The sequence below is a fragment of the Balaenoptera musculus genome, chromosome 14 (assembly GCF_009873245.2).
Source record: "Balaenoptera musculus isolate JJ_BM4_2016_0621 chromosome 14, mBalMus1.pri.v3, whole genome shotgun sequence".
Lineage (NCBI taxonomy): Eukaryota > Metazoa > Chordata > Mammalia > Artiodactyla > Balaenopteridae > Balaenoptera > Balaenoptera musculus.
In genome coordinates, this window is record NC_045798.1 from 25118765 (window position 1) to 25131886 (window position 13122).

At 52.9% G+C, this 13122-nt stretch overlaps 1 protein-coding gene across 1 annotated transcript in view; it reads right to left on the reverse strand.

Annotated features, from left to right (window-relative positions):
* The window catches only part of MYO18B (myosin XVIIIB), a 220840-nt gene that overhangs the window by 67697 nt on the left and 140021 nt on the right, over window positions 1–13122 (reverse strand). Inside the window, exons 28-29 of the mRNA XM_036823428.1 lie at window positions 1689–1802; window positions 113–229 (exon numbers count right to left, since the gene is read on the reverse strand). Coding sequence (XP_036679323.1) covers window positions 113–229; window positions 1689–1802 — 231 coding nt within the window. The remainder of the gene's footprint in view (window positions 1–112; window positions 230–1688; window positions 1803–13122) is intronic.

Below are 13122 nucleotides of genomic sequence, written 5' to 3' on the forward strand. Positions count from 1 at the left end.
TTTATCCCTCCAAGGTCCTAGCACCAGAGGGTGGCCTGACCACATCACCTTCTCACTGTCCCCACCTACCCCACCCAAGGCCACCAAGCCTTCTTCCACCCGAGGCCATTACCTGAGCAATGAGGTCCTTGTGCTTCTGCATGAGGTCGTTCAGGTCGTCCTGGTCCTCATCGATGCGCTTCAGGAGGTCCGCCCTCTCAAACTGCAGCCGGTACAGCTGCTCGTCTACCTGCGGGGGCAGGACGATGGTGGGTGAGAAAAAGGGGGGTAAAAAGGGGACTACAGGGGGCTGATGAAGAGCAAAGGCGGGGCTGGACTTCCCTAGCGGTCCAGCGGTTAAGACTCCCCGCTTCCAATGCAGGTGGCGTGGGTTCGATCCCTGGTCGGGGAACTAAGATCCCACATGCCACGCAGCCAAACAATTTTTTTTTTAAATTAAAAAAAAAAAAAAAAAGAACAAAGGGGGACTTGCCTGTGGGTGTGTCAGGTGAGTGAACATCTGCCTGTAAGGGAGGCCGTGGCTGTGTCAATGAATGCTCTGTGTGTGTGTGTGTGTGTGTGTGTGTGTGTGCTGGGCCTGCCTGCGACTGCGTGAATGCAGCATGTGTGTACGTGAATGGATATATGTCCGTGTAAGCCTACCTGGGAATCTACATACATACAGTTTAAGTGTACATGGTGCACATGTGTCAGTGACCTCAATAAATATGGCTAAACTTAAATGTATATCTTACCTATGAGGGCATTTATTTTATATGTGTGTCTGGTGATTTTGTATGTGAGTGTGTACATTCTTCCTTGCGTGAGCACGTGTGTGAATGTTTGCGGGCAAGTTCCCCTTGATCTAGCACAAATAAAATCTGGGACAAAAGGGCCAATGGGGATCTTGAGAAAAGCTTTTGCCAATAAATCTCTAGCTCTGTCTAAACTTCGGATTTCACATGTTGTGTATAAATTTAAGCCAACCCTGTACACCCAGACGGGGCACTTAGAAACCCACACCCAATCTTCACCAACATAATAGATCCATGATATACGTTCATTTGTTCCTGTTCAGCGTTGAGCACACAGTAGGCCCATTACAGATGGCTGGGTCTCTCTTAGGAGTGAGCCCAAGTGGGCCCACAGGCTACCCTTGGCTTAGCTTAGAAGAAAGGATGTGAAGAAGTTGCCCAGCAATAGTGACCAAGTGCTCTCGAGGGTGGTGGTGGTGGTGGTGGTGGTGGTGTGTGTGTATGTGTATGTGTGTGTGTGTGTGTGTGTGTGTGTGTGTGTGTGTGTGTGTGTGTGTGTGTGTGTGTACAGTAGGTCTACAATAGATGGCCGGGAGCTACTTCCAGTGGTGGGCACAGTGTGGGCTCACAATAGATAGCTGTGCTCCCACTTCAGGTGCTGAGCAAACAACAGGCTCGTACTGGAAGCATCCCCATGGGGCTGAGCACACACTGGGTCCACAGCAGGGTTCCTGGCCTCCCTTCGCACAGGTGAGCACACAGCTGACCCTCACGTGTGTCCTTACACCTTTGTAACGCTCAGCTCTGAGTAGGCTGCCTGTGCTCTCGGAGCGTCCAGCACCCAGTAGGTCTACAATGGATGTCTGTACCTCCAAGTACAGTACAATGAGTGCCCCGGTCCCTCCTCTAATGCTGCACACACAGTAGGCCCCCAGCCCCAGGAGGGACCGGTACCAGGCTCTTGCTGCGGGTCACGCTCTCCAGCTCGCTGTGCATGCTCTCCAGGTCGGCCGTCAGCACCTTCTGGGTCTTCAAGGCATCCTCACACTTGGCTTCACTCTGCTGCAGCTGGACCAGGCAGGAGGGGGAGGGGAAAGGGAGAGAGGCCTTGTGACACTGTCTCCTGGAACGTCCCTCCCCTCCAGCCCAGCCCGGCCCCTCCCAGGCAGACGAGTACTTTACAGGCGACCCTCCCCTCCTCACGGGTGTTCATCAACCCACAGAGGGGGAAGCAGAGGTGTTTGCAGTAGGTGCAGCTGGGTTCTGAGCCCACTCAAAACTGAACTAGCACTGCCCCACGAAGTAAAGCCAGGCGACCCCCAATTCAGTGTCAGGAGCGAGTCCCCAGTTCCGTTCAGCAGATATTTGCTGCCGCCCACTCAGTGCCAGGCACGGGGCATGCACAGAACAGTCAAGGTGGCCCCTGCCCTCCCGTGGCGGAGACAGGCAGGGACAGGTAGTGACAGCCCCTCTGAGGGTACCAGGAAGGGGAGGGTATGGGGACCCTGGAACACAGGATGGGGGCTGGGAAGCCTTCCTGGAGGAGGTGCTCATAGTTCATTCAGTGGGGACTTGCCAAGTAGGCATTTTTAACCAGAGTTGTGAACCCCCTTTTAAATGGTAGGCAAAATATTCTGTGTGTGAGCATTTCCTGGTACATGACTTTCACTAGATTCTTGATGGTTAAGAGCCACTGACTCAAAGTTTCTCCTCCTCACCCTTTCTTTCTCTTCCTTCCGTCCACATGTACACAGTAGGCCTCCTATCCTAGCAAAGTGGGGCCATGGAGATAGGTACAATGACCTGTGTGGCCCCACAAGACAGACATTTCCCCCGGGAGAGACCACAGTCATGCACAAACCCTAAGTTCGTTCTGCGATTGAGTTTCCCCCTGATTTCTGAACCCTAGAATCTCCAAGCAGAAAACCACCTTATAAATCACTGAAGGCAAATATCTGAGGTTCAGAGAGGGGTGGCGCCTTGTCTGAAGTCACAGAGCTACAAGGAGCAAAGACACCACTTGTATCGTCCAGACCAGCTCGCTTTCTCAACTGCCAGGCCACTGTCCCTCCAAAATAGTAAATGACATTAAGGCTGGTGCTAACAGATAGGGGAAAAGGAAAAGCCAACTAGACCCCTACTGAAATGACATGCACACAATCTGATCCCCGAGGCCACCCAGTGAATGGGGCGCATTGATTTATGAAAGGAAAATGAGGGAGCCAGGGCAAAGGATGCCCCAAGGACAGCTGACCAAGGCGGGGCTCTGTGGGGAGAGTCCGCCTGGGACCGTTTTCATCTTCCAAACTGGGCAGAGAACATCTTCCTCAGAATATCCAGGAGCTCACCCCAGATGCTAGAATAATAGTAATGACACGGGAGGTGGGGAGCAGGCAGGCTGCCATTCGTTCCAATATCGCCCGTCAGTCCTCCTGGCAGATCTGGGAGGTGTGCACTGCTAATACCTCCATTACGCAGGCTGGGAAACCGAGGACCCAGCCTCCTCCCGCAGCTTCCCCACACGGCATCCTAATCCCAGCCCCACCCCACTGCCAGCAGCCTCAGCCCACAAAAGCCCCATCTTCAAGGCGCCAAGGAAAGCCTGTTTCTGCAGCTGGGCTCCGTGCTGGGCCTGGGAGGAGGGCTCGGTGGCCCGTTTCCCTCAGCGACTGGAAGGGATCAAGACACACTGAGAAAAATGATGTGGAGCAAGGGAGGTAACTGGCGTTGTTAGAGCATAATCGACAGAGGAAATGAGAAGTCAGGCGCAGTCTCATCTTCCCCGCAGGCGACTCCAGGGCCTCTGGGGAGGCCGGGGGCGGGGGGGGGGGGGCGGTGCTGGGGATGGAGGGCTGCCCAAAGCCAGCCCTGGATTCACGCATAAGTCAGAGGCCTTGCTAAGGAGAGGCATTTAAACTAAGACCTAAATGATGCAAAGGAGACAGCCAGGTAGAGCTCTAAGTGGAAAGGTGCCCTGAGTGGAGGCAACAGCAAGTGCAAAGGTCCTGAGGCAGGAACAGGAAGGAACTTGGTGCTGCAGAACAGAAAGACAGCCAGTGGAGCTGGCCAGCACAGCTGGCCAGATGTGATGGGGATCACATCAGTGAGGCTTGTGAGCCAGGACGCAAAGCTTAGCTTTGTTTTTAGTCTGTAGGAGAACCACGGCTGCTCTCTGAGGACTGAAGAGGAAGGTGGCATGATCTCCCTCTGGCTGCTGTGGGGAGGAGGGGCTTTGGTGGACAAGAGTAGCAACAGGGCAGCCAGAGAGGATGCTGCTGTGGTCTTCCAGGAAGAGGGAGGTGGAGGTGCTCCAGTCGGAGAGGAAGGAGAGGAAGTGGAGAGAAACGGAAGGGTCTGCGCAGGGCGGTGTGCAAGGAACAAAAGAAATGGGCAGGCAGGAGCAGATGGGCCAGCATGGGAGAGGATGTCAGATAACTAGTAGTGGAAGGGAGGTGTCCGGCGGGGCCCCGCTGCCAGGCCAAGTTGCTCGGCCCAGGGCCAGGAGGCAGGCGAGAGCCATTGTGAGTAGCTCGACAGGGCAGAGCCGACAGACAACAGCAGTTCCCCTCTGCTGAGCCCCTGCTTCAGCTGAAGGAGGGTTTCATCAACATGATGCTGCTGGTTCTCCTCTGAGCCCCTGGAGAAAGAAGGCTCTATTTTTATCCCCATTTTACAGACAGTATACCCGGACATGCTCCTTCCTTTCCCCAGTCTCCCTGGAGCAAGCAGGGAGAGGGATGATTTGTCCCCAGGCAGAAAGGAGCGCAGAGGCAGCGTGCAGGCAGTGGAGGGCCTGCTGGCATGAGTCCCAGCTCCCACCGGGCTGGAGAGAGGACTACCTTGGCCCTGATGGTTTGGGCATGAGTGGCCACACCGGCTACTGTTGCTTGGGGACCATTTCCAGGGCACTGGGCTCTAGCTGCCTTGCTTCACAACAGCGCCACCACACCTCTAGGAGAAAGGCGCCACCGTGAGGACCAACTGACCTCGGAGGAAACTGAGGGGAAGCAACGTGCTCACAGGCACACGGCCGGCAGCAGAGGAGCCTGGTTGTTCCAACTCCAGAGCTCAAACCTTAACCACTGGGCTCCGCTGCCCCTCATGGAAAGCCACGCTCTGGAAAGAGTAACATGGATTAAAATGAAGAGAGAATTCCAACTGCGGAGAAAACAGCCGAGTGGCTTGGTGCTACCATGGAAGCCACTCAAGCCGTGTCACGGTGACCTGAGCCAGGCAGGGACTGTAGAATGAGAGGTAGACACATCAGGAAGAATGGACAGAACTTGGAGTCTGAACCCACGTGGTGGCGCTGAGGAAACACGTCGTGACCGGAGCCTTCCAGGGATGCGCGAGTTCATCCCAAAGGGGAGAGGCAGGAAAGCACTACCCGTGTGGCATCTGCTAAGCGCCAGGTGCACCACGAGCGGGGCCAGAGCGTGGGCACTGGGGCCAGACCTGGGGGGTCTGCCTCTCGAGCCAGTCACTGAACTCACCACGCCTCAGTTTCCTCATCTGTAGAGTGGGGACGGTCACATCCTACCACCCGTGCGGGATAAACCAGTGAAAACATGAGCGTGCTTAGCACAGCACCCGGCACTGAGAAAACGCCAAAAAAGCAACGGTGGATGTCGCTGTTGTTTGTCTCCTTCAGCCCTTAACAGCCTGAGAAGTGGGGACTTTTAACCCCGTTTTAGAGGTGAAAGTGCCAGAGGCCAAGTGAGCTGTCAAGGTCACGGGGCCAGGGGGAGGCAGGGCCTGGACCACAATCCCAGGGAGGGTTTTTAGGCTTTCTGGCCGACTGGGATGTATGCAGGGAGGGTGCCAACCCCACAGGCACACAAGTCAAGCAGGCCCAGATTTTCGCTGGGCCTGGGGCTACTGCAGCAACACTAGGAATCCCCCAGCCCATGGCCTCCGCCGGGCAGGCCCAGGGTTGCTGCTGGCGAGCCGTCTTAATGCCGAGCTTTAAAAATTTCTATTTATTACACTTCAGGGACCAGGAAGAAATACAGGCCATCTCGGGCTGATTTTCCATTATGGTTGACGTGGCGTAAGAATAACTCACTGCACATTATTTCCATATCGGGGCTGTTTGACTGACGTTTTTATGAAGTCAGGTGGCAAACGGTGTCAGGGCTGAGATCAGCTCCCTCAGCGGTGCGATGCTGCCACCGCTGCTCTGACACTGTCCTCCCGGGAGGAGGTCCGGGTGGAGCAGTCAGAGCAGCCGGCTGGCAAGCGAGTCCCCAGGAAGGGCTCTGGGGGTCCCACCTCCAGCCCTGGCAGCCAGCCTGGCTATGAGGATCCCACACCCCCCTTTCAGCTCCAAGTCACCATCCGGTCCCCATGGACAAACCCTCCCAGGTTCCAAGCAGACCTCCACAGCATGGGGTGGGGAGCGCTGGGGGAGAAAAAGGCCCCCCGGGATTTCCATCCCTCTCCAGACCCAGCGTGGGGCGGGACCCACAATAGGCTCTCAATGACACAACTGATTTGATTTTCGCACAAGTTCACGTTTTTCTTTCCTTCCAAATCTTGTTTCTTGCAAAATCAATACAATAACTTGCAAAGTATGTGGGTACAAAGCACCAAAATGTCTTTTAACAGCCAGAAACTCATCTCCCCCTCGCACACGTCCGGTCACGCTATCATTCACTCATTAGATCAGCCACCCTTCCCCAGGGGCTGCTGAAAGGCAGGGTGTCATTTCCTCCCCAGCCCTCTACCAAATGGACACCTTTGTGCATGAACGAAGGGTGTCGAAGCTCTGGCCTGGGGACATGTGGTGAGGTCCTGACTCTTGGACCAGTGTGGGAGAACACTAAGGGTCCTCAAAGCCTGAGTTCTGGGGGGCAAGATGAGACGAGCGGCACCCAGGCTCGAAGCGCTGCAGCGGCCCAGGGGGCTGCCGTGCACATGGGTTAGGAGCCTGCGCTCTGACACGGTGCCAGGCGTGGCTCTGCCGTCACTCATTTAACCCTGACAACAACACGTGGAGCTAGGGTCAATGGCCATTCTTGTTGCTACTGTTGAGGAAACTGAGGGATAGAGGGGTGAGGTGACTTACCTAAGGTCACCCCGGTACTACGTGGCAGAGCTGGCATGTGGAACTAGGCAGCCTGGCTGCCAGCTTGTTATGCTGTACTCCTGTAACAGCAGTGCCCACCACGCATGCTCCAAAGGGAAAATCCGGTGATGTGACTGCACACGCCTGCTCTCATTTCTTCTGACAGCAGCATCCTATCTTCTCTGCAAAGAATGTCCACCCCCAAACGTCCATGATGGGGCCAACCCTCCTCCCTCCAGACCAGAGAAGATGCATGCAACTCAGCCTAGCCAGGCAGAGCACCACCTCCTGCTGGCCACAGTAGTTGGTCGTGGGACAACAGCACGACGGACACCAGGATTTTGTCTGCGACTATGGACACAAGATTGGCTCTTTCTGATGCAGGATATAAGCTTGGAGTGTCTGGGGGCCCTCCTGCCACCAAGAAGGAAGAGATTGCCTAAGAATACAAGGTGACATCAAGGTCGTTGAGGTGAGAGACACATTCTTGATGACATGGTTGGAGCACCTAGATCCAGCCAAGCCTGAAGGCAATCGCAGCCTCAGAACTTTTCAGATATTTTGGCCAATAACGTCCCTTTTTCTGCTGGAGCAAATTTGAGCTGGGTTGCTGTTACCCAGAACCCAGATACAGGATGAGTGAGCAAGTCAGAAGAGCTAATACATACACAGGGTCAGCCACAGAGTAAACAATCAGAACTGTGGTGAGAGTGTTTGCTGATGCTCTTCTGTCAAAAGTTGGATCAAAGTAGCTCCCTCCAAAACCCTGTGACAGAATAACAAACATCTATTTAACTAATTCTGCGTATGGATCCCTCCTCATAGGGGGATAAATAGTCCCCCTTCCGGACTGTTCAATGGGGAGAAGAAGGAGGGATGGATTTCTTCAGCACCAACCATATCAGGCATGGTATAGGCCTTGATGCTTATTATGACCGTAGCCTACAACAGCCCTGCAAGGGAGTAATCAGCCTGGGCAGGGGAGTGACTTGCCCAAGGTCAGAGTCAAGTCCATGAGACTCTAAAACCCAGGCTGCTTCTGGGCCACCACCAGCCCCCTCTGCACACAGTCTTTCTCTATTGCTGAATTCATCTCAGGCGTTCTCTCCCCAGCACCCACCCCCTCTCATTCAGTGGGAGGGCGATTGAGATTCCCAGCACACAGACAGCAACTACAAACCGATGAATAGCATTACTTTCCTATGCAATGCCATCTGCCCACTTTAAATACCTGGGTAAAATGTTTGCTCTGGACTTATTAAGCTATGAGATGAGTTGGCTCGACACACGGAATGAGGTGGGGAAAGAGGGAAAATTCTGATATTTCAGCAGAGTGGTTAGAACCTGGATTTCTGGGTCTGATTGAACAACTAAGAAGATTTAAAAATACTACATCGCAGGGCTTCCCTGGTGGCGCAGTGGTTGAGAATCTGCCTGCCAATGCAGGGGACACGGGTTCGAGCCCTGGTCTGGGAAGATCCCACATGCCGCGGAGCAACTAGGCCCGTGAGCCACAACTACTGAGCCTGAGCGTCTGGAGCCTGTGCTCCGCAACAAGAGAGGCCGCGATAGTGAGAGGCCCGCGCACCGCGATGAAGAGTGGCCCCCACTTGCCGCAACTGGAGAAAGCCCTCGCACAGAAACGAAGACCCAACACAGCCAAAAATAAATATAAAAATAAATAAATAAATAGAATTAAAAAAAAAAAAATACTACATCGCAAACGCCACGGGGAAGTGCTCTAAGAAATGGTGGCTTTGGCAGGCTGATCTCAACACATCCCAGGCCTTGACATCCCATCAGTGCACTTGGAAGAGTTAACCTTCAGTAGGAAGGCTTTCCCTGAAGTGAATCACCAATATCTCAAACTACAGACAGCCCTGATAGGGAACAAATTTAGTAAGTGCAACATATTAAAAATGTCAGGTCAGGTCCACCAATGGTCTGTCCAACTCAGAAGTTTGATGACAGTGGCCTCAAGGGAAAGTTCCTCAGACCATATGGTGGTTACTCTCTGTGTCCTTGATCTCCAACTATTTGGGCATATACTAAACATTCCATGATTTTCCTTACATTGTGCTGGACAACCATCGTCTATGGATGCACTGAAATGCTTTCTGAGGATTTACTGTTTCCATCATCTTCATCTTCAGAGTAATAATAATCATGACGAGTAGTGGAATAATAATAACTGCTCTCTGTGGATGCTGACCATGTGTTTGTTCATTTGCAACATGTACCGCGTCTGCGAAGTACACAGTTTCATCTTCACTTTATCGATGAGGAAACTGAGTGTCAGAGAGGTCAGTTAATTTGTCAAGGTCACACAGCTATTAAACGGTGACTGGAGCCAGGACACGAACTGAGGTCTCTTTTAAACGCACAGCTTTTCCTTGTAAGCCCTGTGGCATGTGCTTACCACTTGCTGAGTAAAGCAGGGTCTCCTTTTACTTGTTTTAAGTCTGTTTCTTTGAGGGTTTAGGAGTCCTTTCTAATTTTGTGTCATAGGATCTAAGGACGGCACAGGCCCTACATGATTGAACAGACTTCAAGAATTTCCTTCCTGACTTCCCTCTGCTGACAATGGATTTGTAACTCACAGGTGCTCTCCAAAGAGAGAAAGAAAAAAAAAAACACAACACTTGGAAAAGCAGGATAAAATACTCAAAAAAGGTTCTCCCTGCCCCCATCCTATTCACGCCCCCCCTTTTAAAATTATATTCCAGCTCTCCAGTGCTCCTCTAAATAATTAGTACAACGTCTGAGGGCCTCCACGTCTGTCTTCCTGCTGGACAGCAGGCTCTGGAGGGTCACTGGGTCTTGCTCACCTCTGGGGGCCCACACAGTAGGGACTCCACACCCACGTGCTGAGGAGGCAAGGCTGCGAGGTCAGCTCAGCGCATCACTGAGCCGGCCCCTGTCGGCGGGGCTGCCCACGTCTGCAGCCTGAGCTGCCCACCACCCCAGGCGGCTCGCAGGAGCCCCGAATGCCCCCTCGGGAGGCCACCCGCTGCCTGGCCGCCCCCGGGTCCTCCCGAGCACAGATCTCTGACCCAGATGCCGGCAGGTGTCCAGAGAGAGGCTCCACGGTAAGGACAAGGGGCAGGGGCAGGACCCTGCCTGCAGGAGCAGATGAGCTGGATGGGGAGAGCAACCACAGACACGTTCAGCAAACCCCGGGGCCCCGAGCAGGTCCCTTTCTGTAAAGCTGGAAGGAAGTCTGTCCAGGTTACACGGGGGAAACCCAGTCAAGGCCCAGCTTCCAGGTGGGCAGGGCAGAGGGTGTTCTCATGAGACTTCCCTTTAATAAAAGGGTTCTTTCGCACACACAAAAATACACACATACTTGAAAAGCACCAGGATAGATTAAATCTTCCTTCCTCACTTTACAAAAGAAAGCTCTGAAGCCGCCCACCCTCCCCGCCCGCTTGAGACAGTGCATACTGGGGAGGGGCTGGATGGCCTCCAGCGGTACACCCTACGGAAATGCACACACATGTGCCTCCCCCATGTAAGATAGCATGGGGAAACATTCAGAGCAGCTCTATTCCTAACAACCAAAATCTAGATGACTTACTTGTCCATCAATAGCAAGGTGGCTAAATTGTGATACAGTCTCATAAACTAGCAAGGAGAATGACGCAGCTAAGACATATGGTAACATCAGCAGGTCTCGTCTGTATCAGTGGAACAAAGAAAGCAAGACACAAGGAGAGAACAGGCAGAGGATGGGAATTCAGCCAAGGGGTAACAAGAGCGGATGAGTAACCGAGGAACAGCTTTTAAATGCGCATCTGGTTCACTGGCTTCTCCCCTAAACCTATGGGTACCTTCTGAGAACAGGCCTTACGGAGAGGCCAGAATTACTTAGGGCTTGAGGCACTGGCTCTACGGTGACCAGCTCACCCCTGTTTGCCTGGGACTTTTTTGGTTTCAAAATCAGAAGTCCCGTGTCCCGGGAACACGCTCAGGGCTCTATGGATGGTGTCACGAAACTGAGCACAGGCTGTTAACACATTCTAGGTTGGATCCTGAACAGGGAGAAAAATTGTTACAAAGAACATCAGTAAAACAAGAGGCAAAATTTGAATAGTCAGCAGATAAGATCGGGGTCAGCAAACTTCTCCTTCAAGGACAAGCTAGACAATATTTTAGGCCATGCAGGCCGAGAGGCAAAATTGAAGTATATATGCAGGTACTTATCTAACTGTAAACGTAGCCATTTGAAAACGAAAACCATTCTTCGCTCTCAGGCTGTAATAAGAAAAACAAAAACAAGACAACAATGAAAAAATAGGCAGCATGGGCTGGATTTGGCCTGTGAGCCATAGTTCACTAACCCCTGGATTAGAAAATAGTATTTTATCAATGTTAAAATTTCCGATTTTGATTAGGGTAAAGGGACCTCATGTCTGTAACTTGTTTTCAAATAATTCAGAGAATGTGATTTAGTGAGAAAATGATAAAGCAAATGTGGCAAAACGTTAAAAAGTGAGGGCTCTAGGTGAAGGATCCAAAGGAGTCCTTTGAATTATTTTTGGAATTTTTTGGTAAGTTTGAAATTCTTTCAAAGCACATTATTTAAAATACATCCCAGTTGCCCCCCAAACTCTGTGACTTTGGGCAGGATTCTCATACTCTGCGCTTCCTCCCACATAAAGTGGGCGTAAGACCAGCTGCTTCCTCTGGAGACTCAGCCCACCCCGTGGGGCCCTATTCTCGCACAGAGCACTGCTGTGCGCAGACACGCTTCTGCACTCTGGCCCCAGAGAGGAGAGGCCGCTCTACTCACGGAGCTCACTACACTCAAGTGGGCTGGGGGGATAAAGTTCGGTCATGACCTCTAAGTGCTTGGCCCTGTGCCTGGCACGGTGTAAGCCACGGATGCTTGCCATCAATGTTCCCTGGTTATGATTACCCTGGTGGGTGGCCGGGCTGCTCTGGGGGCCTGGCACTCCGCAGCTAAATAGTACCAGGCCCTGTGGGAGAGATGCATAGACGGTGCTCCCCAAAGGCTGCAGTGAAACCAGCCTTTTCCCGCCTCATTCATCACCGCCTTGGAAGTGTCAATATTTGTGGGGTGAACAGGCTCCTGATGACCATGTTTTTAACCAATTACAATTTGGACTTTATCTCCTCTGGCAGGAGGTTATGTTAATATTGAATCAATTCACTCCAACACAATCTTTCTTTAGAAAAGTCTCTTCAAATAAAACATCCAGGCCACCTGTTCTGTGGTTCCGGGCTGGAGAGAAGTGTTCCCTCAGTGCTCGCTCACACGCAAGACTCCTGTTGGGGTCGTCCTCCCAGAGCTTGCTGGTTACCTTCAACGTCTCACGGAAGCGCGGGTGACACCTGGTGACCACCATCCTGATTAAGGGCACCGGGGATCCTCAGTCGTCTGCGCACTAGCAGGGACCACTGGGGGTTCACTGTGTGTAAGATGCACCAGGCCTAACAGCCCACCTGAGGGACACTGAAGCCAAGCCGCAATCCCCCAGTGGAGGGGCTACAGGAGCACTGGGGCGTCCAGACGGGCTGGGAGAGCCCAGAGTGGGCAGCAGGCCAACAGGAGGCACACTGGTAGTTTGGGGTGGTGGTTATCATACTGCCAGGGGTTGAAGTCAGACTCGGGGGGTTCCAGTTCCACCTCAATCTCTTCTGACCTTTCTGTGACTCAAGCAAAGAGGTAACTGTGACAGAATGATCTGGACTGTCCTGGGGGAAGCCCAGGAGCTCGTGAGAGAAAGGAGTTGGGCCCCTCGCCCAGACCCTGGAGGTCAGAGATGGCTCCCAGAGATGAGGCCCAAACCCAAGTCTGGAGGATGACTAGATGCCCATCAGGCAAAGAGGTTTCAGTGGGAGAAGCGAGTGTCCGGCAGAAGGCATGGCTTGGTGTGGGGACCCCAAGACGGTCTAAGCTGCTGGTCAGAGGTGACGGGAAGGTAGGAGCTGGACTGTGCATCTTTAAAGGTCACGTTGAGGCACGTGGACTGTATTCTGAGAGCAATGGGGAGCCACTGATGGATCCTGAATGCAAAGAACCAAGATTGTATTTATATTTTAAAAATCTCTCTCCAAAGATCAGGGGGCAGAAAGATTGCTCGGACAAGACCGAGGCCAGCAGACTTGAGAGAATTCCAAATGAGAGATGCAGGTGGTGTGTGATAAGAGGGGAGAAGCGAGGAGGGGCTGGATTCCAGAGCTCTTTAGGGGGCACAGTGGCTGAGACTCAGCAACAGCTCTGTCCTCAGCAGGACGGGGGGAACGCGGCCCCCTGGCATGAATTAAGTAAACAACTAAAGAGCTCAGTGCAAACTC